The 26,219-nt window shown below is 45.6% G+C and overlaps 1 protein-coding gene across 2 annotated transcripts; it reads right to left on the reverse strand.

The window, feature by feature from the left end:
- Positions 1-3,768: 3,768 nt before the first annotated feature.
- On the reverse strand, positions 3,769-20,756 carry LOC118367515 (SWI/SNF complex subunit SMARCC1-like). Of its 2 annotated transcripts, none has more exons than XM_052494393.1 (26): positions 20,526-20,756; positions 18,739-18,858; positions 18,426-18,511; positions 18,075-18,249; positions 17,901-17,970; positions 17,469-17,538; positions 17,281-17,356; positions 17,012-17,137; positions 16,646-16,740; positions 16,368-16,498; positions 15,705-15,764; positions 15,533-15,570; positions 14,411-14,532; positions 14,231-14,302; positions 13,934-14,047; positions 13,612-13,765; positions 13,152-13,322; positions 12,812-13,070; positions 12,260-12,421; positions 10,848-10,903; positions 8,229-8,370; positions 7,959-8,125; positions 7,426-7,560; positions 5,808-6,075; positions 5,493-5,608; positions 3,769-5,394 (listed from the first exon to the last, which is right to left on the reverse strand). In XM_052494393.1, the coding sequence occupies exons 1-25, from the start codon at positions 20,709-20,711 to the stop codon at positions 5,529-5,531; spliced, it is 3,135 nt and encodes a 1,044-aa protein (XP_052350353.1). In that variant the 5' UTR covers positions 20,712-20,756; the 3' UTR covers positions 3,769-5,394; positions 5,493-5,528. The 2 variants fall into 2 exon arrangements, with proteins under 2 accessions (XP_052350353.1, XP_052350352.1); XM_052494392.1 differs by having other exon boundaries at positions 16,646-16,764; positions 20,526-20,755.
- Between the last annotated feature and the right edge of the window lie 5,463 nt (positions 20,757-26,219).

Genomic DNA, 26,219 nt, shown 5'->3' on the forward strand with positions numbered 1-26,219 from the left:
TGGTAAGTGAGGCTGATTGTGTGTGATGCTACTTTATGCATGAGTCATCCATCGCCAGTGTTTACATTGCAACAGTACAATCGAATGGTATCTAAATGTCATTTCAGGGTAGTTCACACTGGCTTTTGTCAGGTCCATTTACATGTCAAAGGTCACTTCATAGTGGAGAAGGGATAGATGGGCGACTGCAGTACAAAGACTGACATAAAAAAAAAAAGCTTGCTTGACCATTTCCCTCCAAAAATACAGTAAATATTGAGTAATAACTGAGAAATGTTGGGCAATACTACCGTAAATGAATATGGTCTGATACCTGCGTTGGAGTGATTAAAACAATGAGATGAGAATGCCTGTGAGGAGAGAGGGATGGTGGGTGAAGGAGATGGAGAGATAAGGAGAGGTTTGAATATGTCACTCCTTTCCCCATCACCCTCTCTGGCAGTGTGAACCGCCACCCGACTTTAACATCCTCCATCTTTAATAAACCCCTCGCTCGCATCCCCCTCAGCGCTTACAGTATCAGACATCAACCTGTCAGACAGGAGCACAACACACACACTTGTCTTACTGCAAAAGCTGATGTGTGGTGAAGTCTCTGGCACAAAATGGCTGCCGTGCACCACCCCACCTAAGTGGATGCTATGTATCGGTTGTGGATGGAGTTAACCATACACAATGTGAAGTGCTTGACGCATGGTGAAAGCACTATTTCAATGCAGTCCGTGATTATTATCATTATAGCACTAAGCCACTGTTCTTTGACACTAACCTGTGTGATGGATTGCCCATGGCGCTACTTGCTCTAGTGATATACAGTGAAAGAATGTCACCATGGCAACATCCTCTGTGAAAGGGCAAGGACCCTCTGTGCGTCAGATAGAGATTGAACCTACCTGTTACACAGGCACAGGCGTACGCACGCTGCTAAAAAAAACAGATGGTGTTACTCACACAGGCTGGCATTATTTGCTTCATCCTCCCTACATTTGCATTGCACTGGAAATATGTTTCAATGGCACAGAGCATCTATTGCAGCCACACACAGAAACTGGGAACATTTTGCCTAGGTTTGTATGCAATATGGTTAAGGAGGACACTTCTATCCTCTTCTTTCAAATGCCCTATTCATAGACCTGTTTAAGGCCTGTCAACACAAATCACTTCATATTCATGAATCTGTTTATGGATGATACTTATGCATCTGTTTATGTTTACAGCCACTAAATCAAGCACATAGGGCTGGACTATTGGCCCGAAGGGAAGGATGAAATTGACACACTATTGCCATTACCGGTAAGCAAGACAGCTGGGCTGATGCTAAAAACAGTTTGACACAATAGCAGCATGTTAGGCTACTTCAATTACTAAGGGTACTCGATCTGTAGCCTAAGCAACCAAAGCGAGGAACAGGAAGATGGGACTGCAGAGGGAGCAGAGAAAAAAAATAAAATGTTGAAAATCAAGGTGAAGGTAAAATGAGGAGAATGAACATCAAGGGGGAAATCAGAGGAGAGAAGGGGAGCGTGAAGGAGAGCTATGCTTGAGTTGTGAAGAGTAAAGCTCATTGGCAGTGGCAGAATCGGCACAGCTGTGGGAGGGCAGAGGGAGACACTGTGTCAATTATGAAACATCTCATCTCAACTCATTCAGGGAGCAGCTAGTCTCTATCCCCGTGCCCATCAGCAGCACACTCTCTCGCACACTCTCTCGTCTATCTCTACCACTCACTCAGCTGGGGAAGAGGAAGGAGTGTATGGAGGACCGGGAGGTTGATCCCCTTGTCTTCTTTCCTCTGTGACCACTGGTAAACAGAAGGACTGGATAGGTGTCCAGTCCACCATATTGCCATGCTTTTATACGAGACCAAAATGTAAACTCAACATATACCGATTTAAAAGATTTTACTGAGTTACAGTTCAGATATGGAAATCAGTCAATTGAGATGAATTCATTAGGCCCTAATCTATGGATTTCACATGACTGGGAATACAGATATGAATCTGTTGGTAACAGATACTTTAGAAAACAATGGTAGGGGCGTGGATCAGAAACACACTCAGTGTGACCACATCATGCAGCGTGGCATCTCCTTCACATAGAGTTGATCAGGCTGTTGATTGTGGCCTGTGAAATGTTGTCCCACTCCTCTTCAATGGCTGTTCAAAGTTGCTGGATATTAGCGGAACACGCCATCGTACACGTCGATCCAGAGCATCCCCAACATGCTCAATGTGTGACATGCCTGGTGTGTATGCAGGCCATGGAAGAACTGGGTAATTTTCAGATTCCAGGAATTGTGTACAGATCATTGCGACATGGGGATGTGCAATATCATGCTAAAACATGAGGTGATGGTGGCTGATAAACGGAATGACAACGGGCCTCAGGATCTCAACACGGTATCTCTGTACATTCAAATTTCGATCGATAAAATCCAATTGTGTTTGTTGACTGTAGCTGCCCATGCCATAACCCCACCACCACCATGGGGCACTCTGTTCACAACGTTGACATCAGAAAACTGCTCGCGCACACGACGCCATACACGTGGTCTGCAGTTGTGATGCCGGTTGGATGTACTGCCAAATTATCTAAAACCATGTTGGAGGCGGCTTATGGTAGAGAAATTAACATTCAATTGTCTGGCACCAGCTCTTATACTAACTGCACACTCCCTCAAAACTTGAGACATCTGTGGCAATGTGGTGTGTCCCCAGCACAAGGTGCACCTGTGTAATGATCATGCTGTTTAATCAGCTTCTTGATATGCCACACCTGTCAAGTGGATAGATTATCTTGGCAAAGTAGAATTGCTCGCTAACAGGTAAATAAACAAATTTTGTGCAGAACATTTGAGAAATGTAAAATTTCTGAGATTTTTACATGTTGCGTTTATATTTTTGTTCCGTGTAGACGCCCTTTCAGGTCTGGAGAGGAGCTGTTCAAAACATTGAGCCTGTTTATGTGAAGAGAAGTAGATCGTACAGAGTAGGGGTATGCAACCCTGTTCTGTTTCAGGCACCACACCTGACCATCTGAGCTGATTGATCAGTTCAGTGACTGCCTAAATTCAACACACCTGGTCTTCCAGGTCAGTTAAATCAAAAACATGAGGTGCTTGTGACCCTCCAGAACAAGGGTTGCCTAACTCTGTTCTAAAGGGTGATGCTTTGTCATTACTGTATCTGTACTGCGTGATCACTGTTTCCCTCCTCTACGGCTGCTCAGATAAAAATAAAAACACCCCTCCCAACCCCCACTCAATCCAAGACATAATCGTCCCTCATCCCTCTCAATAACATCCTCCTGGCCAATCTCCATGGGCAGAGAAAGCCCCCCCCCTCGCCAGATTACAGTGCTGGCTGCCTGGGATTAGGGCTTAAATGACACCAGGATGAATAGACGCCGTTATAATTTTTCCTCATATGCATTTGCAGCTGCTGCATAAGATCCTAAGCAGCAAAACAACTACACAAAGACCATCTCTCCCCTGTAGCACCTTGCCTTTGTCCTAGAATCCTCACCAGACAAAATTAAATATGGCTTTAGTTATTTTTTGCAACCATAAAATTATTACCCCGAAATATCTATAGAAAAAGATAGGAAAGAGAATATTCTTAACCATTTCCCAGGATAATGTGAGCATTTCGTCGTGCTCTAGATATTTTACACTCCCTGAAATACAATATCTATAAAAACCGAACGTGTAAGCACGAAATCCAACATTTAGTTCAGAATAAATTAACTACTGAAAATATCAGACATCACTTCATACAAAAACAATTTATTAGACATTGTCCAGGTCCAAGTACCAACAGACCTGAATAAACAAACAAAAAATGCTACAAACTTCCAAGAACAAAGATAACTCAATCTACAAAGTTAATTCTTAAAAATACATGACCATAAAACTGAAAAAAGATACAAGCTGTAAGGGGGTTCTCATCATTTGTGATATAACAGACTGGAAAGACCTTGAATGAGGAAGTGTGTGAGAGCGTGAGAGAGATGCTGTGTGTATGCGTGTGTGATATTCTACCTGAGGGGGGGGTAACAGTAACGCAGCAGTCACGTGGGCAGCGAATGAGAGAGGGGTACTAGAGGTAGCAGAGGGGTGCGTAGAGCAGAGAGGTAGCTAGCAGAGAGCAAGAGCAGTTCTACAGAGGTAGCAGACAGACAAAGAAGGGGAGGAGGCAGAGGTAGCAGAAAGGTGTAGAGGGGTGTTGAAATGAAGGGAGATGGATGAAGAGAGGTAGCGCTAGGTAGCGGTAGCAGCTACATTATCAGCACCAGAACAGCTAGAAGCCCACTCCACCACCGAGGAAGAGCACATGGTTTTTAACTACAACTTTATCACCATACCTAGCTCACTAAAAGGATGGATGAAGGTCAGTGGGATATTCGGCCTGTGTGTGAACAGCCCCCAGGGTACTAGAGCAGGGTTCAGCAAAGTGTGTGAGTAGTACAGTTCTACGCCTGGCTGGTGGGGGCTATGGGTGAGGGGGGCAGAGCAGCTCAGCAGACAGTCATCAAACACCCATCTCTGCCGTACGCACATTCTGCTCTTCTGACACGCCAACAACAAACAACTGAACACACGCTTCGGACTACAGTGTTTAAGCTTCAGAAGAGCAAAGTGGAGAGGTAGATTCTCAGTAAGAAGAGTGTGTGTGAGGGGAGGGTTACTGGTACCCTCCGTGTGTGTCGAAGGAAACCCTCATGATCCCATTCATTACAGTACACAACACACATCCCTAAATGATCAACTAGCTCCCCTGGTGTTGTGTTGAGGGGGAAGACGCAAGGGAGGGGGGAAGGACGCGAGGGAGAGGGAGGAAGATGCGAGGGAGAGGGAGGAAGACGCAAGGGAGAAAGACAAGGGGGAGGAAGAGAGGGGGAGTTGGTGTTGCGCTGAAGGAAAGGAAGAGACTAGTGTCATTCGAAAAGGTGAGAGGAAAGAGGGAAAAGTGGGAGTTTTCCGATTTTCTCCCCAAATATTAGCTTCATATTCTTTTAAATAGAGAACAAACACAATATATTATTTTAAATGACTGGGAGGAGCCCATCTGATCTGCCCCACACCAGACTGACTGAGGAGAAAACAGTGTTCTTACTAGGAGGGCCAGAGTCACAGACCCCTTGACGCTGTGCCCTGAGAGGGAGGTGTGTGTGTGTGTGTGTGTGTGTAAGCCAGGAAGAGTTTTTGGAGTTGAGAAAACACCCAGCCAGTAGCAAGGCCATCAATGAGCTGAGGTTTTACAAGAGGTGTGTGTGTGTGTGTGTTTGTTTGGGGGCAGGGATCTTAGTTGTCAGCAACTCGTGCTGGGGCTGCCGCTTGAGGTCCCACAGACGCTGGGGGCATACCATCAGGCTGTACAGGCGAGGGGCCAGGGTCTGAGGACAGAGAACACACTGGTTTGAGAATGGGACACACCAACACACACTTTCTGGCTGAGTAGGATCTGGAAGGCGGATACAGATAGCGTACTCACACATGCCGTTGGGGGCTCCAGGGTGGCGGGGACCCATCATGGGAGGCATGCTGCCAGTGGGGGGCCACCGGGCATCATGCGCCCTGGCATGGGCTGACCGGGCCCTCCCATTGGTCCTAAACAGAACGACAGGCTTGGTGAGACTCTTTGCCTATCACAGAAACAGTGTGCTGGAACATGTTTTTGAAAACAGGCCAATGTTTCCTAGCTGATATTTGGTGTTATTCCCTTGTCTTGGATATAGTTCCAGGACTGTTGGGGTCTTTCTGTGCTTCTTTGCTGAGAGTCTTTGTGCTCCAGTGTGTGTGTCCTTACCTGTCGGTTGCGGGTGGTGGGGACCCATGGGGTGGAACCCGGGGCCGGGGGGGCCGTGTCCAGAGTGCATGGCGGGAGGGGGTCCGTGGTGGGGGGGTCCGTGGTGCATGCCTGGCCCTGGGGGGCCATGGTGGGGTGCGGGGCCCTGGGCCGCTGCACTGGCCTGCTGCTGCTCCATCTGCTGGCGGGCCTTCATCTCAGCATACTTCAACTGCTCCATGTGGAAGGCCTGGCGCTCCGTCAGCAGCTGCTGCCTCTGCAACTCCAACTGGAGGGGGTGTCATAATTTTATACTATTAATCATGATTATCATTCTCAAAAGCCCATTGTCCACAAGGACATAAGGTTGACCATTACTCATAGTATCACTTTGAAAAGATAATCATGTCAATAAAACTAATTTAATTGAACACAGAGCGAGAGAGCAATACATCAAGTCAACAGTGTTATATGACCAGGGTGATGATACAGAAACAGCTTCATTTTATGGATTGATAAATCAAAGAACGAAGTATAAGCTATAAAGACAAGCTGATCCGAATAGCTGACATTATGACAAAGGGGAAGAGCGGTACAGCGGGAGAGAGGAAAAGCGATGGAATGAGACTGTGGGGAGGAAGAGAGGGGGCAGTGAAACAGGACCACTCTGGAAGCAGGAAGGAGAGAGGGAGCAATGGCTGGAAATGTCGATAAAGGGATTGATTGCATGCAATAAACCACTAACACTCTGTCTGACACGGAATCAACGGGTGAATTCCATTACCAGAAACACAGCGATGGAGAGAGGTGGAGAAAGTGACGGAAGGAGGTGAGGAAGTCTATTCCGTGTGTGTGCCCTGGTAAGTACATTTGTAGTGGTGGAAAAGTGTGGAGTAGTAAGACAGTGAGGAGTGCCCTTATTTAGTGTGTGTGTGTGTGTTTAAGACAGAGACAGTGTGTATATGAGAGAGTGTGTGTGTAACCCAGTGTTCACAGCCTGTGGTAATCGTAGGAGAGAGGCAGCCTGGGTGCTGTTCCAGAGGGTTATGTAATGGCTGGCTGGCTTTTTCATGCACTATTTATCAGGCTGTTCAACTGGGCTGCGGTCCACAGCAGCTCCACGCTTTACAGTTTTACACAAACACTTTCCACTGTCTACCCAGCAGTTAGTTGACCATCTTATTTTACTGCTCTTAAACCACGTGTACCCAAATGGACAAAGCAACGATGCCTGACCCCCCAAAGTGCTTTCCCTTCACGGGCTTGCATGCTTTTTACTCAACTATCCTCTGTGCACTCTGCAACTACCCCTCATAATTACCACCTATTATTAATGCAAATGTTTAATATTGACACTTTTCACTTCCTCTGCTCATGTTGTAGATATAGGCCCACTCCCAAAACCAGCTCGTTGTCCTTCCAAGTTACCCATCTGCCGTTGGCTCTCCCTCACACACATCTCTGAAATGCCTGGATGGATGACAACTGACATGGATATAGCCTAGACAACACTACAATCAAGATGCATATCCAATCCTTTCACATCCCAAAGGGGTCTGAAACTACAAGCGACTTCAACCCGCATGCAGTCTCCCACTGAACTACAATTCCCACAATCCATCTCGGCGCCACTACTTACAGCCTCTTTCTCTCGGTCCATGATGGTTTCCAGCTCCTCAAAGTGTCTGAGCTTGATCTCCAGCTTCTTCATCTGAGTCTCCACCAGCAGAGCCACCAGAGATTTGATCTTCCTCTCCTCCACCGCCGCCAGGTGCTACAGGGAAAGGGAGAAACACAGAGGAAAGAGATGTAACAGAAATCGAAATATAAAGCTTCGCCAAACTAGACTGGCCAGGTAGCGTAAGAGTAGCGCAAGCACTTTTGAACCGTGGGCAAAACTGACACACCAATCAATGAGATGCTACACCGGCAGCGCAAGCATAGCATGAGTGAACGGAGCTGGAGCTGCTGAAGCATCTGTTAAGGCTCAGGTCTATTTCAAGCATTTCGTTGACTTTTCCTAACTGACAAGTCGGCTCTCACCTTTGATTTCTGTCTCCGTTTGCTTCTTCTGGTTTCAAACACCAAAAACAGCACATACCGAAAGCTAGCGGTGTAGTTTGAGTTTGATATACAAAGTGCTATACCCGTGGACCTCTGGAAGAAGCTCACCTTGGCCTTGGTGGCAGCTGAGGCGAGGGCAGCAGCGGCAGCAGTGGCAATGTTACCCTCCCCTCCGTCTGGCTCTAACTTCTTCCTTTCCTCTTCCTCCTCTTCCATCGTTCCCTGCTCCTCCTTGTCCTCCTCCGAGGTCTCCATGGCCTCCTCCTTGTCTTTGTCTGAAAACATTGCATAAACATCATTCAAGTCAATGCTGGACTTCTACGACCCTCCCCCCAAAAATGGATGATTCAATCGAAGCGGAATAGCCATCTACTCTACCTGCTGTAGCCTTGCCCTCTCCTCCCTCGCTCTCCCCCTCCTCCCGCTCCGACGGCTCGGCCATCTCGCTCTTCACCTTCTCTCCCTCAGCCAGCTTCTCAGCAGACTCACTGGGCTTCTCTGCCTCGTCCTTAGACTCAGCCTGAGACAACAAAGACAGGTAAGACTGTGGCGTTACAGCTGATTATATTTACAGAGCCTTCGGAAAGTATTGAGACCCCTTCACTTTCTGCACATTGTGATATGTTACAAAAATCCTCAGCAATCTACACCCCATTATGACGAAGCGAAAAGAGGTTTATAGAAATGTTAGCAAATTTATAAAAAAATATAACACAAAAATAGCTTATTTACACAAGTATTCAGACCGTTTGCTATGAGACTCGAAATTGAGCTCCGGTGCATCCTGTTTCCATTGACCATCCTTCAGATGTTCCTACAACTTGGGAGTCCACCTGCAGTAAATTAAATTGATTTAACAAGATGGCACACACCTGTCTATATAAAAGGTCCCACAGTTGACAGTGCTTGTCAGAGCAAAAACCAAGCCATGAGGTCGAAGGAATTGTCCGTAGAGCTCCGAGACAGGATTTGTGAAGGCACAGATCTGGGGAAGGGTACCAAAGAAATTGCTGCAGCATTGAAGGTCCCCAAGGACACAGTGGCCTCCATCATTCTTAAATGGAAGAAGTTTGGAACCACCAAGTCTCTTCCTAGAGCTGGACGCCTGGCCAACTGAGCAATCGGGGGAGAAGGGCCTTGGTCAGGGAGGTGACCAAGAACCAGATGGTCACTGACAGAGCTCTAGCATTCCAGAAGGACAATCATTTCGGCAGCACTCCAACAAATCAGCCCGCTTGGAGCAACTAAAGACTCTCAGACCATGAGAAACAAGATTCTCTGGTCTGATGAAACCAAGATTGAACTCTTCGGCCTGAATGCCAAGCATCACGTCTGGGGGAAACCTGGAATCATCCCTACGGTGAAGCATGGTGGTGGTAGCGTCATGCTGTGGGGATGGTTTTCAGCGGCAGGGTGAGGGAGACTAGTCAGGATCGAGGCAAAGATGAACGGTGCAGGGTACAGAGAGATCCTTGGTGAAATCCTGCTCTAGAGTGCTCAGGAGCTCAGACTGGGGTGAAGAATCACCTTCCAACAGGACAATGACCCTAAGCACACCGCCAAGACAATACAGGAGTGGCTTCGGCACAAGTCTCTGAACATACTTGAGTGGCCCAGCCAGAGCCCAGACTTGAACCCGATCAAACATCTCTGGAGAGACCTGAAAATAGCTGTGCAGCGAAGCTCCCCATCCAACCTGACAGCGCTTGAGAGGATCTGCAGGAACTCCCCAAATACAGGTGTACCAAGCTTGTAGCGACATACCCAAGAAGACTGAAGGCTTTAATCACTGTCAAAGGTGCTTTAAAGTATTGAGTAAAGGGTCTGAATACTTACGTAAATGTGCCAATTTATCATATATTTGGAAAAATTCTAAAAACTTGTTTTTGCTTTGTCATTATGGGTGTGTGTGGATAAGAGAGGGGGACAATTTAATCAATTATAAGGCTGTAACGTAACAAAAAAATGGGGAAAAGGTCAAGCGTTCTGAATACACTGTATATGCAGGTCAGAACTGAGAAACACCTAACTGAAGATTATAGCTAGACAGGTCCTTGAGAGCGAAGGAGAAAATATACAAAACCCAACAAGGGTCAAAGCTAATGCCCTGCATTTCAAAAAGCCTGCAGTAAAGCCATCGGGACAAGAACCGGCGTGGATCGGTGATGGCTAGTGAAGGTTAATGAAGATGTCAACCTCTACAGTGGTCAACCACGCATGGCTAACGTTATCTGTGGCGTTACATTTGCCCCGTGGCCATCCTAAACACAGGGAAATAGGACGGATGGAGAGAATAGAGTAAGCGAAAGACTGAGAGTAGTAAATAGAGGGGCAGACTGTACGACTGCCAGCTTTAAAAATAAAGTTAAAAACGGTTTGATGTCTTCTGTGCACATACGAATGTCCCCTACGACATAACTGCAATGAGATGTTGTTCTTCTTTGTTACATTATCTCGCTGTCATACTGTGTTCAACCGTGTTCGATCTTGCCATGCCATCTTGTTTCAAGAGGATCACAATGGAAATAAGTCCCAGACTTTGTGTGTTATCCTCCACGATTTAACAATGGAAATAAGTCCCAGACTTTGTGTGTTATCCTCCACGATTTAACAATGGAAATAAGTCCCAGACTTTGTGTGTTATCCTCCACGATTTAACAATGGAAATAAGTCCCAGACTTTGTGTGGTATCCTCCACGATTTAACAATGGAACTAACTCCCAGACTTTGTGTGTTATCCTCCACGATTTAACAATGGAAATAAGTCCCAGACTTTGTGTGTTATCCTCCACGATTTAACAATGGAAATAACTCCCAGACTTTGTGTGTTATCCTCCACGATTTAACAATGGAAATAACTCCCAGACTTTGTGTGTTATCCTCCACGATGTAACTCATGTGCATGTATGGCTTTTTCAAGTTTTATGTGTGCTGTTTTTTTTTTAAATGGTTGAATTAATAAACTAAACTAAAGACCTCACCCCTGGGCCGTCTCACCTTGTCAGGCTGCTGGGAGTCGGAGTCTGTGTCCATCTTCTCTGTTTCTGCTGGCTCTACAGTGACAGACAGGGAGAGAGAGGGGCTTTGAGAAGAGGGCTAGACAAAGAACAAGACATCTCTCAGAGAAAATGATCAAACAGATGACGCATCCTAAGTTGAACATCACCATGATTCAGACATTACTGTGGTTAGGAATGACAGTATGTGTGTGTGCGTGCGCATGTGCAAATGTGGGAGAAAGTGAGCGAGTCGATGCCGAGTGAGAGTGCATGAATGTGTGTCTTTGGGGAAAAAAACATGTCCGCATGTGCATTTGGACGCGTTTTTTACTATGCGAGTATTGACCCGTATGAGAGATGGTAGACTGCTGTGGGGAGGGTATTGAATACAATTAGGCCATTTATTGGTTCTTGATGCGTGTATGTGTAACATGCATTTATTCATGTGTAATTGCTGATTGAGCGATTGCTGTGTGTGTGTGTACCAGGCATTGAGGCCGTGGCATAGTGTGTTGACCCAGTTTCAACCCCTTCCCCCACGCCCCATCTGCTGTTCTAATCCACTGGTTACCACGACAGCCGGACACATAGACATTACACACTCTGAAGAAACCTGAAACATCTACGTCGCCCCCCACTGGCCATCCTGATTTCAACTGGCAGGCACCTCAAAATGTATTGGTGAGAATAAACATCTGGCTTTACCCACGCGAGCACACACACGCACGCACAGGAGGTAGGTATAAGGTCTAGGTGACCTGCGAACAGCTGGCTACGAGCAGCCTCGTCCTAACCTGTTAGCTGTGGTCTGTCTGTGTCTTGGCCATTTGCTGCCCTCCACTGGTAACACTCAGTACTCCGTCTAAATGTGGGGGGATGTATATGGGTGGGTATTTTGTGTGAGTATTGCATGCATGAGTATGTTGGATGTATGTGATGAGAGAATGCTTTTGTGTGTTTATATGAAGGCCTGTGTGTTTACACGATTCTATAGGCATTGCTATTCGATACTGTGACTGAGATTCGCTGTTCCAAACAAATTGCTCACCAGAGGTCTTCTGCAGAGACAAGAGAGCCATGAAAAAGAGTCTTGATCAGTCATTGAAATAAAATTGCTGATATCAAATTGGCTCCTTATTTAAAAAGATGGAGAACGAGCTGAAGGAAAAATACTGGAGTTTTGGTGCAGGTACAACCAACTAGCGCAAAAATAATATACTGATATTGACAAAACGGTACGAAAAATGATATCCCAATATGTAACTATTGTTTCCCCCCCTCCCGATCAATGTTGTATACCGTGTGATCGTTTTTATGTTTGTGTACGCACAAGAGTATTTTTTATCCATCTTTGCAAATGTGCGACTGTGTATCTGAATGCATGCGTTTTGCTCCGAGTGTGTGTGTTACCGGTCTTCTCGGGCTCCTCGGGGGCGGTTCCTGCGATGCCACTGCTCTCCAGGCCATAGGCGGGGTCTACCTTGCCCGTGCTGCGGGCCGCCTCCTGCACCTTCTTCACATGGGCCTCCACCAGCTCTGCTGGCACCTCCTCACGCACACGGCTAAACTCCTCTGGAGAGAGAGGGAGACACTGTAGTTAGCTACACACACACAGATATGTTCAAACACACAGCAATATTACACACACAACCGTGTCATTACGACACACTACATGCAAAGTGATATTACATACAAATTAAAAACATTTTATTTTGTGAATAAACACATTGTGATAAAACACCCTTGCAAATGACCCACGTACCCAGTCCCCACAACACGTACCCAGTCCCCACAACACGTACCCAGTCCCCACAACACGTACCCAGTCCCCACAACACGTACCCAGTCCCCACAACACGTACCCAGTCCCCACAACACGTACCCAGTCCCCACAACACGTACTCAGTCCCCACAACACGTACCCAGTCCCCACAACACGTACCCAGTCCCCACAACACGTACCCAGGGCTGCCTTGGCGGCAGCGGAGGCCACACGGGGGTCCACCACGGAGGCCAGGAAGGCCACGGTGCTCATGACAGGGTTTCCTGACTGGCTGAAGGGTACGGGCTGGTAGGCCAGGGGGCCCAGGGACGACTCAGAATTCTCCAGGTAGGGGTCCTCGATGGGCAGACGCAGGAAGTGCAGGATACACTCGTCCTGGGTGCGCGAGCCCACGTGCTCCGACACCTTGTTCCAGTCGTCCTTGTACATCTCCAGAGCCTGGTAGGGAGGCGATAGAGGAATGAGAAGGGTTCTGATAGGCTGGTAGGTTTTAGATTATGTCTGTTGTGACTGACGTACCTCCAGTAGGAGCAGAGTCTCCTGCTCGGTCCACTCCCGGCCGCCACTGGTTCCTTTAATCTTGGGGTTCTTCTTGGAGTAGAGGTCATTACGCAGGCCAAAGTTCTGCATGTCAGAGGGCTTGTCTTTGCCCTTCTCTGGGAAGTTGAGCATCTGCTGGCCAGAGGGGATCTAGAAGCATGGATGGAGAGACAGGGGAGGAGGTTGAAAGGAATCACACTGTAGTCAGAGGATGCAGTGAATACTTTCACAACATTTATGACCCATTAAATAATCAAACTCAACGGTTACAGACACACAACGCCTGTATGTGTATTTGGATATAACTCGCTATCGGCACTAACTTGCTTGAGTTTAAAGACCCTTCCCCTAGCCCCTACTCCCTCAGTATCCAACTACCTGAAAGAACTGGATAGATGAAAGAAATATGACCATAGCTCCATGTAGTTGTTTATCTAACCTGTGGGGGGCGGTGGTGCATCGGCGTCAGGCCAGAGGGGGTGTCAGCCAGCACGTTGAAGTGGGGGGTGGGCGGGGGGCCCATGGGGAGGGGGCGGCTCTCAGCATCCACCTGGTAGTTCACCAGCCCCCACTGCTCCAGGAACGCATGGACCCTAGTAGAGAGAAAAAAAAAAAACTGGAACAGTAAGGGACAACCTAAACGTGTCCTATAAAAAAACAACACATATTACAAAGTGTCTTGCATACGGTGCACCCTGACGAACAATGTCCTAACTTTTGCCCTAGGGAATCCATTTCACGTTAACCCCTTGACCCTTCACCTCATGACGGCACACACGTCTCCCGTCAGGTTCCTGCGGCAGGAGGTGGAGGTCAGGTACTCCTGGGGGTTGAGCCGGTAAGTGTCGATCATGAAGTTACGGTAGGCCAGGTATCTGACGGGGACAAACACATTTTACAAAAAAACACAGAAGGGTCTGAACAAATACGGACGTCATGTGTTAGACAGCAATGATGTGTATTTGTACGATGAAAGATTCTTAGTGAAAGCGTGCGTCTGCAGTTCTTTAATGGGTTGAGTGAGTTGATGTGTTGGGCAGTGTTCTCCAGTGACTCACATTTCTGGGGACTTGGACTTGTTCTTGCCGTTGAAAAACTCTGGCAGTGCACGCCTCTCAATCTCGTGGATACTGAAAGAGGGGGCGGGGGGGGGTAAACTCAAAACACAAACATAAAATACAGCCCAACACCCCCATGCTACACTCCCCACACACTAAGAACAGTGGGGCCATTCTCACCAGTTGTAGTCGAACCAGGCGGCGTAGCTGGGGATGATGATGTGGTGGGTCTGCTCGGTCACATTGTCCTCGCTGGAGTCGATGAGGCGGTTGACCTCGGCCTTGCCCTGCTCCTCCTCCTCCTGCAGGGGGAGACAGTCACACGGATTGGATCAGACCAACATAGGCAAGAAAGGAGAGCAGAATTTTGGCTCGTGCTTGCTTGGTCAGTTTCTATTATATATGAACGGAGGATACAATATTAGAAAAGCAGGAGTTCCAGATTAAATCAGGAATAATCCCATCCCAAATGAAGAAAAACTGGATCTGAATGAGTTAACGCTGCACTGGAAAATGCTCGTAATCTAACGCATGCCTCAAACCACTCGTAGAACAGCTAAGTGCATTGTTAGCTGCTTTTTTGCCCTCCCGCGTCACTTGATACACAGTAGACCTCCACTAAACATAGAACCACATGGTTTATCAGTCTGTGACCGCTGATAACATCAGAACAAAGTTGACTACAAATACAAAAAAGTTGGCAATATCTTTGCGATGGATACAACGGAGTTCTATTTTGCTAATTGTAGGCTACTGTCTAATTTGTCTCAATATATTTCATGATGTGTAGCCTATTGTAGGTGGTAATAGGCCATAGGTGGTAATAGGAGCTGATCAGTCATCAGTATTGTGAAATAATTATAATTTTAAGAAAAGATTTGTATGGAGAAAGCTGATTGAGACCAGCACTCTCTTTCGATCTTATCAGTATGGACACATGTTCCAACGATGCACTTCATGACCGTTCTCTCAGCGTGGTGTTTTTGGAAATGCATGTAACGTCTTCGGCAGTTGTAGGAAATATGCATTGTTAAAAAACAGCCGTAGGCCTAAGTTCCATCGCTATCGGGAAACCGGGCCCAAATCTACAAATGGGTAGACATTGCCTCTAAAACAGAAACCAGGTGAGATATTTTTCCATCTCCCTTCTGGATTTGCTAAGAAGTGGGGGATAATCTGACCGTGGATCTATCAATGACGACTATAGTTTTGGGTGAATAGGGAAAGGTTTACGATGAAGATGGAGAAGAGACAGCATTGAGAGGCAATCATTAAAGGTTTTTCAGGAAAAGCTGGTGTTACCTTGCCTCCAGAGACCACAGAGTCATCCTCCAGATCATCTAGAAGACCGAGAGGGCATTAGGACGTCACTCTATCCATTGCTTGACACAATACATCTCGGTGATTGACTGTTTAGTACTGGGACAGGCAGATACTTAAAAACACTGAAATAGTTCTACACATACACACTCACCCAAATCTGCCACTGCCCCTCCCTTCACTGGGGTGTTCTCGCTGTCTTTCTTAGAGTTCACTGAGGACAGGGAAGGGGAAAAAAGGCTGAAGAATAGCCAGAGTATAGTAGGGGTGAAATGCACTGACAGAGGCTATTGGCTCTCTTTTCTCTTGTAAGCTCTCTCTTCAAAAGCAACCACGGAAATAGATACAGAGGGGGGAGGGGGTTGCAGAAGTGGGACATTGCAGATGGGACTGGGTCAAAAAGGCCATTTTTAGTTAAGTGCGTTTGGCTTAGAGCACATTCAGCTGGAATAGCACTCCATTCAATGCACCACTGAAGAAAGTCCCCCCAGGCAATTCCATGCCATCTTGGCAAGGACAGAGCGCACAGTTAGAAAATAACTCATTCAGAGGAAAAAACTGCAGTTACTAGAGATGAATAAACTGCAAGTCACCATGGTGACAAGCATAAGATTGATGCAATGAGAGAAAGAAACAGGACCATGAGAGAGAGAATGGGAGACTGAGTGACTGAGCCAATGAAGGAGAAGAGAGGAGGGGACCACGAGGAGGAGGAGAGGCAGGGGTGAGAAAGAAGACAGAGTGAAGGATCAAGAGGGAGGAGAGCAGATGTGGGAGAGGGAGACAATGAGAGGGACAAGTTGGACAATCAACTGACCGTTCTTGGGCAAAGTGACCTCCTCCATGCTGGGAACAGGCGAGGGGTCCTCCATGTCCTTGGTCAGGTCCTCTTCCTCCTCCTCGTCCTCGCCACGGTGGCCACGACGCTTCCAGTGAGACCCAGGGTTCCTGGGGACAGGAGAATAGGTCAAGGGTCGGTGGAGTTTTCCCAAGACACTGATCCATGGTGAGTTTAGTCATTTTCTCCCTAATGACTAAGGTTAGGATTTGGGAAGGTTAAGCTAGTCATAGATCTGTGGCTATAGGGGGACTCACCCCTTCTTGCCACCCTTCTTGCGGGACTCGGCTGGGGTGGTCGGGGGAGATGGCGAGCGCCGCCTCTTCTTCCCGGCGGCGTTGGCCTTGCGCTCCTTGCGATCGGGTGTACGGGAAGACTGATCAGAACCACGAGGGATGGCCAGATGAGAGAGAGACAGAATGAGAGGATGGAACAGTCTCACACAGAGGGGAGCGGGGGAGGAGGAGAAGAGGGAGGATGTGGTGGTGAGGAGAGGAAGGAAGAGTTTGAAAGGACGGGTGACACGACACAGACAAACAAGACAACAATCCACAGAGTGCAGCGACTCACTTAAACACACACTTCCTAAGAATCCATAACACACACCCCAGAGTTTGGCCTACCTCCTCCTCCTTTGGGAAGATCCTCTGGCGGAAGCTCACAGTCTTCTTGTTCTCGTCCACCTCATAGTCTTCCTCATTCATCCACTCGTTGAAGGCATCGGTGTCCAGGACCCACTTGGCATGCACCTGGGAGAGGAGGAGAGGGAGAGAGCAGTCGAAACTAATCCACTACTCAAGGGTGGTGTTGTCTGCTAGTACTTGTCAGGCTGGTGGCGGAGGTTGATTTGACCTATATAAAACATTAACATGACTGGATGCTCCATTCTCACCTTCCAGGGCTTCTCAGAGGTGGGTGGGTCCTCCACATCCCCCTCCACGTCACTGGTGGACACCCAGGTGTCATAACTGACCACACAGAGAAGAGGGGTTAAAGGTCAGTAACAGGTCACAGTGGGTGGACATGTAAGAGGGCAGAGTGGACCAGCAAAGCTGTAGTCTAACAGTGCCAGGCTCTCACCTGTCTGGGTACATGCCCCAGTGCACCAGCATCTGCTTGTCCTTACGCATGACCGGACGCAGCCACTCCTCTGCAAGACAAACACACTTTTTTTTATCAGCGTATACACACACACATACTCGAGTAATGCATACAGACTACTGTATTAATAATAGTATATTACTGTATACACACATTTCACTTTCTTTGAAATGTGATATGAGAGTAGAGTAAGCCTCTGTAAGGTGACCATAAGGAATTAGATTCAAAGAATACAGCACAATCCAGACTACACCAGAACTTAAGGCATATGTATATAAAAATATATCATTTTTGAACATTTCATCAATTTAGAAGACGCTCTACCAACTGAGCCACATGGGACCAAGTAACATGATATATACATTGCAAGGGGGAGCTTTATTTCCTTTCTCAGTAGAGCACATCACTTACCATCCTCCTGCTGGGTTAGAGAGGGGTAGATATGATGGGTGGCCTTAGACTTGTCCTCGGTGATAGAGCCCTAAAGGAAAGGAAGGAGAGAGCTTTATGATGCCATTTGAATTCCTGGTGAGTGGTGAAACAATCCTACCATTGGTTGGTAGGATTTGGGTGGGCGTGTCTTACCTGGTGTCTTTTGATGATGTCCTTCAGCTTATTGGCCTGCTTCTGCTCCATGTCAGGCACCAGGAACACGGTTGGTCGAGTCAGGCAGTTATTCTGAACCAGGGTCTTCTCTACATTCAAGAACATCTCCACATTCCTGTCCATCCTGGAGGGGTTCTGCAGGTCAAACCTACGCCTGCACAGATAGGAGGGATAGAACATGTTGTTAGTTACAGTCTCAACTCCACAGGGCATCTTTTTTCCCCCTCCCTCTATTGGAGCAACCACTACCTTCTACGGTGATTCCGTGATTAGTCCAAGGTGGGAATGATGCATTTTTTAAAAAAGTATTCAAATCAAGACCCTACTCACCAGCCCTGCTCGCTCTTGAACTTGTAGGTGGAGCCCAGGATATGACACAGAGCACCCCCTGCCTTGAAGTCCAGGAAGGTCTTGGTCTGATGAGGCAATACAGAAGAAAAGGCAAGGGACATTCACGCAAGCTAGCTCAGATAGATAAAGACATGGAAAACTACTGTGACACAAAATGTGCAGAAGTGATTGGGAAGCCCTAAAACACTCTACAGCCCACTCTTCCCTTGCCCCAAAAATATCACTGAGTGTGTAGGTCCCGTCCCTGTCCGACCTGGTCAGGTGTAAAGATGTGTGTGGAGGAGATACTCACAGGTAACTTGGTGAGGGCAGGGTTGTTCACCCTCCGTCCAAAAGCATCTTCCTGGAACTGAAGCAGCTGCACCACCAGCCCTGCCAGGGACTTATTGGAAGGAGAGTCTGCCTGGACATACTGAGACACCACAAAGCCACTGTGTTAGTCAGGGCGGCACACTCATGTGTGACAAAGGAAGGATTGAATAATCTGAGACCACAGAAGTGTTAGGCTACATTGGTCAGACAAACACATGGCCAATGCAGGCACACATAAGATCTCATGAGTAGATAGCTCATACTATAACAGCAGCCTTTAGGTAAATGTGGGGTGATATGACATCACTTTTTCTTTCAGTGAGGCCCCTTCCCTGGTCACTGAAAAGAGTGGCAAAGTATATGAAGCAAAGTAACAAGAACATAAATACAGTAGAAAATAGTTTACAGTAGCTAGCTATTTCTTTTCAACAGTTGTTTTGGGAAATCCACATCCATGCTGAGATGTTTTGCTGCAGTCAGCAAAGGCAGCCATTGCTTGGTTGTGTGTGGAACACTTTGTCTCCAGCGCAAAGTAGTTCAGTACGAGGTAGTCGAGGTTTCCCATCAAGACGATTCAGCTAATTACTTAGACATAAATATAAGTCATCAATGGACCAATCGACCTGTCTGCTATTCTCTGGTCAATCACAATGTTACCAAACGTTACTGTAGCTAACTAATGTTGTTAATTACATCAAGTCCCGTGCCTTGCCAGCGTTGTGCCGAAAATCTCCCCAGACAGAATTCTCCCCCCTTCGCTTTCATTGCGGGCGACTTGGTTGCTAGTTGAGATTTCTGCACTTCACTCATCTTAGTAGCATGAAGCATTTTTGTCTGCAGTTTTCGGTTTTGCTTCAAGTGTATTAAGTGGGTCTAACTTGTATGGCGCCCTGAGCGAACCCCCCCTTCAGCGGCCGACCGCCCCCGGGGACGCCCCATGCCGCCCGTACCTACATCCGCTACTGATTTGTATTAGTCTATAAATAAATCTCGTTGCCAAAATTCGTCACCCCTCACATGTCTTACATATACTAGTATTTTTGAAAGTGTAAGGATAATAATTCAGCCGTCGTTGCTCTGAAATGTGTATTGCTTGCCAACATTTTACTCCCTCTTTGTTTAATATAACATACATACTACATACATACATACCACACATTAGGCATTTCGGTTGCCTATCCTTACGAAGTGTGTTATATAGAAATTATTTGACTCTGATGTGTGCCACAGAAAGTATTTAACTCTAGCCACAAAATTAAGGAAATTTTCGGCACAACACCTGTTCACCGCAACAATGTTTACATCAACGATACCGTTTCAAGACATGTTAACTAACTAGTTATCTTACCTACTTAAAATAGTTTTCGTTGCGTTAGATAGCCAGCTATGCTCAGATAGTCAGATGAAAACAGGAGTAATTATGTTAGCTACCTTGCTATCCTAGATTGGTAGGTTACACAAACATACAACTCTTCAGCTAGTGTCGGCGGTGCAACAAATCAAACGGCCGGTACGATAGCTATTCAGTTAGCAGCTAATGTTAGCTAGCCTAACAATCGCTTGACGTGTAATGTTCATGTTGTTGGGTAATGTTGTGATGGATATCTTTAGATGCATGAAGCTAGCTATCTAGTAATATCTAGTTTGCCACAAGTACTTAATACGAGCGATATATTGAAAGAGATATCTAGATAGCACTTCCATTGTGTTAGAGACGCGTGCCTTAACGTTGGAAATCAATGGAGGTTAAAACCACCGCTCGCTAACCTTTTTGTAGTGTTTCCCGATCCATTGGCGCACCGAATCGATCTGAGAGACCGTTTCTGCGCTCTCCCAGTATTTCGACGAAGGACCTCCATCTTTCTTACGGCCCACCGTAGTACCAACGCCCACAGGGCCGGCTGCAGGTCCCCCTGAACCCGTTCCACCCGCTGCAGTTACCGCTGTCGCCATTGTTTCTTGTCCTGTCCGCTGCTGTTTCGCTTCTCAACCGCGTCACTCACCAAGGGGGGCGCATGCGCATATTAGTAAATAACGTAAAGTTATTTAATCTCGCGATAAAGAGGGTCCATATGGGTGATCTGCTTTTCATAGACAAGTATTCTTGGCGTGGCCGTTAATTTAATGCAGAAAGTATGTTACTAAATTATGATGCATTTTTATCTCGTAACAATATCCATGTTACATCTAGAGAGGTCGCCATAGTCTTTGATGCTAATTCCATCTGGAACTCTCATGTTGTTTAGAGGTGTAACCAGACCTCACCCTCTTGACCTACCCTCGCTTAATACAGTTGACTCTCCAGTAGGAAAACATTTTTTTCTCCTTGCTCCCTCAGAACAACAGATCTATACGTGCTTTATTTTAAATGGATATTGTATCCATTCCTTATGTCACAATTTACTGGAATACATTTGTCAATAATTTCAGTTGGAAAAAAGACTCATTATTACCACACAATTACCTGCTTACAACTGGATTAAGCGAGGGAAGGTGAAGAGGGTGAGGTCTGGTTACAAGGTCAAAGAGGTCTCTTTCAGAATGCGAATCATTACCTGAAGAAACTCAAAAAAATACATTAACATTAACTGTGCTTTTTGTGTTGAGCATCCAGAAACAGTTTTGCATTTATTTTTGCATTGTCTACTTGTAAAGAAATTATGGAAAGGTATTCATAGTTTTATAATTGTTAATATTCTTCATGACTTTCGTTTTTATGTGAGAATGTGCTGCTCGGTTTCCTTAACTATAAAAATGATTTTTTTTAAACAATTTTACCTCATAAATCTAATTGTGCTAATGGCAAAATTTAATATTCATAAATGTAAATTCACAAATAAAAAAACACTCTTCCGTGTTTTCTATAAGGAATTCCAGCAGTACATTAAGACCATTCAACATTCTTCTAATAAGAAAGCTGTTAAATCAATCAATGTGTGCATCTTTTAAGGTCTTTGTATAATCGGTAATTTGTTGTACGCCCTAGCATATGTTATCATTGTCTGTTTGTATACTTCTTGTATGTATACTGTTTTTTCTGCAATAAAAAATACATGAAAAATAATCATAAATAAATCAATTAAAGGTCAGGGTTCCATAGCCACAGGCAATACAGCAGAAACTGGATAAGCAGCAAGACCAGGTGGACTGGGGACAGGGACACCCTTACAAAAAAAGATGACAGTTTTGAAACGTGCAGTAACTGCAGTCGACTGTGGTATTTTGGACGCAGGAATTGCATAATAACTGTATTGTAATGCAGTGTAACTGCAGTTATAGTCCCTAGGGCTCAGGTCCTGCAGGAGGGGAGAGGGAGAGAGAGAGATGGTAGAATTAGAGGGAGCACCTAATAAGACAGGAGAATTACACCAGATAAGACAGACTGACCCTTTTCTCCAGAACATAGACTACTGCAGCATAGATACTGAGACTGGGGATCGGGGGAAACTGTGGCCCTGTCCAAGGACAGGGCCAAACAGGCAGGATATAACCCCACCCACTTTTCCAAAGCACAGCGCCCACACTACTAGAGGGATATCAACAGACCACCAATTTACTACCAACAGAAAAGGCTGAGTATAGATCTTCCCCACCGCCCACAAAGATCTTCCCCACCGCCCGAGCCTGAGGGAGCGCAAAACCGGACAGGATGATCATATATCATTTGGAACGTGTAAAAGACTATTGTTTATGACATTGTAGACATACTGTACTTTAATAGTAGGCTATATTGTTGTTTGGGTGAAATGAAAAGTATTTTGCTGAGCCCCATTGAATAAAAAGTATTTATTTTATCCCAACTATTTTGTTTCTTTACAATTGAAACATATTTAGCATAGACAATGTCATCGTTGTGGTAGTCTTAGACAAACCATCTTCATGATCACAGTGGCATCGCCAAGTGTCACTCAGACCTTCTCGGAGAAAAGTATCTGGCATTGAACTTGGTAGTAGTTGTGTGTTTGTTTTAAGCTAAGGATCTACTGCTTCCAGATATGTCACCACCTATATTGCAAGGGTTGGATTAGCACTAAAACATTTAATGTCAGCACAAGGCATTTACAAAATCTACAAAAATAATTAGCCTCATCTACATTTTATACTGGTATCATTTTTAAATTGAGGACATATAGCTAGCTGAACAATATATCAACAATGTGTGAGTTAAGCTATTCTCTGCTTCAGATGCACATTGCAAATGTCCATAAAGCTAATGCCATCATACTGTAGGGCAGGCCTATGGCTGCGTTGGCGTTGCATGCCATTACCAGCTTCAAAATGGGTTCACATGGCTGATATCCTGAAAAATGAGTGACAATCAAATAAAGCTCATTGGAGAGCTTATGACTGAACAAAAAGGTCATGTTCATTTGAGAATACAACACAGAAACAGACAAATTATAGAGGAAGATTCCCTTCTCCTATCTATTGCAGGATTGTGATCTGTGATTAATCAACATCAACACTAGTGCACCTTGAATAATAGTTAAGTTAACAATTAAAACAAGTTTAAAACAACACTACTTCATATCATTTCAAAGTGTAAAAGGAAGCTAATGAATCTGTAAAGGTTCAATTTAAATATGTGAAGTGATATAAGTGAGCATGTAATGTGAAATACACTGAGCATAAAAAAACATTTGTCATAAGAAACTAGCTCCCTGGTATACAGAAAATGCCCGAGCACTGAATCAAGCTTCCAGAAAATTGGAACGGAAATGGCGCCACACCAAACTGGAAGTCTTCTGGCTAGCTTGGAAAGACAGTGCCGTGCAGTACCGAAGAGCCCTCACTGCTGCTCGATCATCCTATTTTTCCAACTTAATTGAGGAAAATAAGAACAATCCAACATTTATTTTTGATACTGTCGCAAAGCTCACTAAAAAGCAGAATTCCCCAACAGAGGATGGTTTTTACTTTAGCAGTGATAAATTCATTAACTTCTTTGAGGATAAATTCATTCACTTCTTTGAAGAAAATATCATGATCATTAGAAATCAAATTACGGACTCCTTGTCACGTTCTGACCTTTATTTCCTTTGTTTTGTCTTTATTTAGTATGGTCAGGGCGTGAGTTGCGGTGGGCAGTCTATGTTTGTGTTTCTATGTTTGGTTTCTGTTTCGGCCTAGTATGGTTCTCAATCAGAGGCAGGAGTCGTTAGTTGTCTCTGATTGAGAATCATACTTAGGTAGCCTGGGTTTCACTGTTGGTTTGTGAGTGTTTGTTTCCTGTGTCAGTGTTTGTGCCACACGGGACTGTTTCAGTTAATTTATATTCACTTTATTGTTTTTGTATTTCATAGTGTTCAGTCTTTTCTATTAAAACATGGACACTTACCATGCTGCGTATTGGTCCGATCCTTGCTACACCTCTTCAGACGAAGAGGAGGAAATCTGCCGTTACACTCCTCTTTAAATCTGTGTATTCCTCCAAAGCTCAGTTGTCCTGAGTCTGCACAACTCTGCCAGGACCTAGGATCAAGGGAGACACAAGTGTTTTAGTACTCTCTCCCTTGACACAATGATGAAAATAATCATGGCCTCTAAACCTTCAAGCTGCATACTGGACCCTATTCCAACTAAACTACTGAAAGAGCTGCTTCCTGTGCTTGGCCCTCCTATGTTGAACATAATAAACGTCTCTCTATCCACCGGATGTGTACCAAACTCACTAAAAGTAGCAGTAATAAAGCCTCTCTTGAAAAAGCCAAACCGTGACCCAGAAAATATTTTTTAAACTATCGGCCTATATCGAATCTCTCATTCCTATCAAACATTTTAGAGAAAGCTGTTGCGCAGCAACTCACTGCCTTCCTGAAGACAAACAATGTATACTAAACGCGTCAGTCTGGTTTTAGACCCCATAATAGCACTGAGACTGCACTTGTGAAGGTGGTAAATTACCTTTTAATGGCATCAGACCAAGGCTTTGTATATGTCCTAATGCTCCTAGACCTTAGTGCTGCTTTTGATACCATCGATCACCACATTCTTTTGGAGAGATTGGAAACCCAAATTGGTCTACACGGACAAGTTCTGGCCTGGTTTAGATCTTATCTGTCGGAAAGATATCAGTTTGTCTCTATGGATGGTTTGTCCTTTGACAAGACAACTGTACATGTTGGTGTTCCTCAAGGTTCCGTTTTAGGACCACTATTGTTTTCACTATATATTTTACCTCTTGGTGATGTCATTCGGAAACATAATGTTAACTTTCACTGCTATGCGGATGACACACAGCTGTACATTTTGATGAACCATGGTGAAGCCCCAAAATTGCCCTCGCTGGAAGCCTGTGTTTCAGACATAAGGAAGTGGATGGCTGCAAATGTTCTACTTTTAAACTCGGACAAAACAGAGATGCTTGTTCTAGGTCCCAAGAAGCGGAGATCTTTGTGGGCTATACTCAGCCTTGTCTCAGGATGGTAAGTTGGTGGTCGAAGATATCCCTCTAGTGGCGTGGGAGCTTTGCTTTGGCAAAGTGGGTGGGGTTATATCCTGCCTGTTTGGCCCTGTCTGGGGGTATCGTCGGATGGGGCCACAGTTGTCTCCTGACCCCTCCTGTCTCAGCCTCCAGTATTTATGCTGCAGTAGTTTATGTGTCGGGGGCTAGGGTCAGTCTGTTATATCTGGAGTACTTCTCCTGTCTTATCTGGTGTCCTGTGTGAATTTAAGTATGCTCTCCCTAATTCATCTTGGCCAAGTTCTGTTGTAACCTCCACCCGGCACAGCCAAAAGAGGACTGGCCACCCCTCATAGCTTGGTTCCTCTCTAGGTTTCTTCCTAGGTTCTGGCCTTTCTAGGGAGTTTTTGCTAGCCACCGTGCTTCTTCACCTGCGTTTCTTGCTGTTTGGAGTTTTAGGCTGGGTTTCTGTAAAGCACTTTGAGATATCAGCTGATGTAAGAAGGGCTTTATATATAATTTTGATTTGATTTGATAACAGTTTCCTTGTTGCTGTGCCTGTCCTTTTCCCTCAGTCTGTCACGCCTTGGTCATTGTATTTTGTGTTTTCGTTTTATATTTGGTCAGGCCAGGGTGTGACATGGGTTTATATATTGTATTTTCGTATTGGGGTTTGTAGTATTTGGGATTGCGGCTGAGTAGGGGTGTTGTATAGGCTTGGCTGCCTGAGGCGGTTCTCAATCAGAGTCAGGTGATTCTCGTTGTCTCTGATTGGGAACCGTATTTAGGTAGCCGGGGTTTCACTGTGTATTTCGTGGGTGATTGTTCCTGTCTCTGTGTAGTTTCACCAGATAGGCTGTAATTAGGTTTCACGTTCCGTTTGTTGTTTTTGTATTTGTATAAGTTATGTTCATGTATCGCGATCCTTCATTAAAGATCATGAGTAACAACCACGCTGCATTTCGGTCCGACTCTCTTTCGACAAACGAAGAACGCCGTTACACAGTCCTCCCTTCTTTTTCTGCAAATGCTTCCTGTTATTGTATCACACACAATCC

Source organism: Oncorhynchus keta, chromosome 34, assembly GCF_023373465.1.
Source record: "Oncorhynchus keta strain PuntledgeMale-10-30-2019 chromosome 34, Oket_V2, whole genome shotgun sequence".
In the NCBI taxonomy this organism is placed as follows: domain Eukaryota; kingdom Metazoa; phylum Chordata; class Actinopteri; order Salmoniformes; family Salmonidae; genus Oncorhynchus; species Oncorhynchus keta.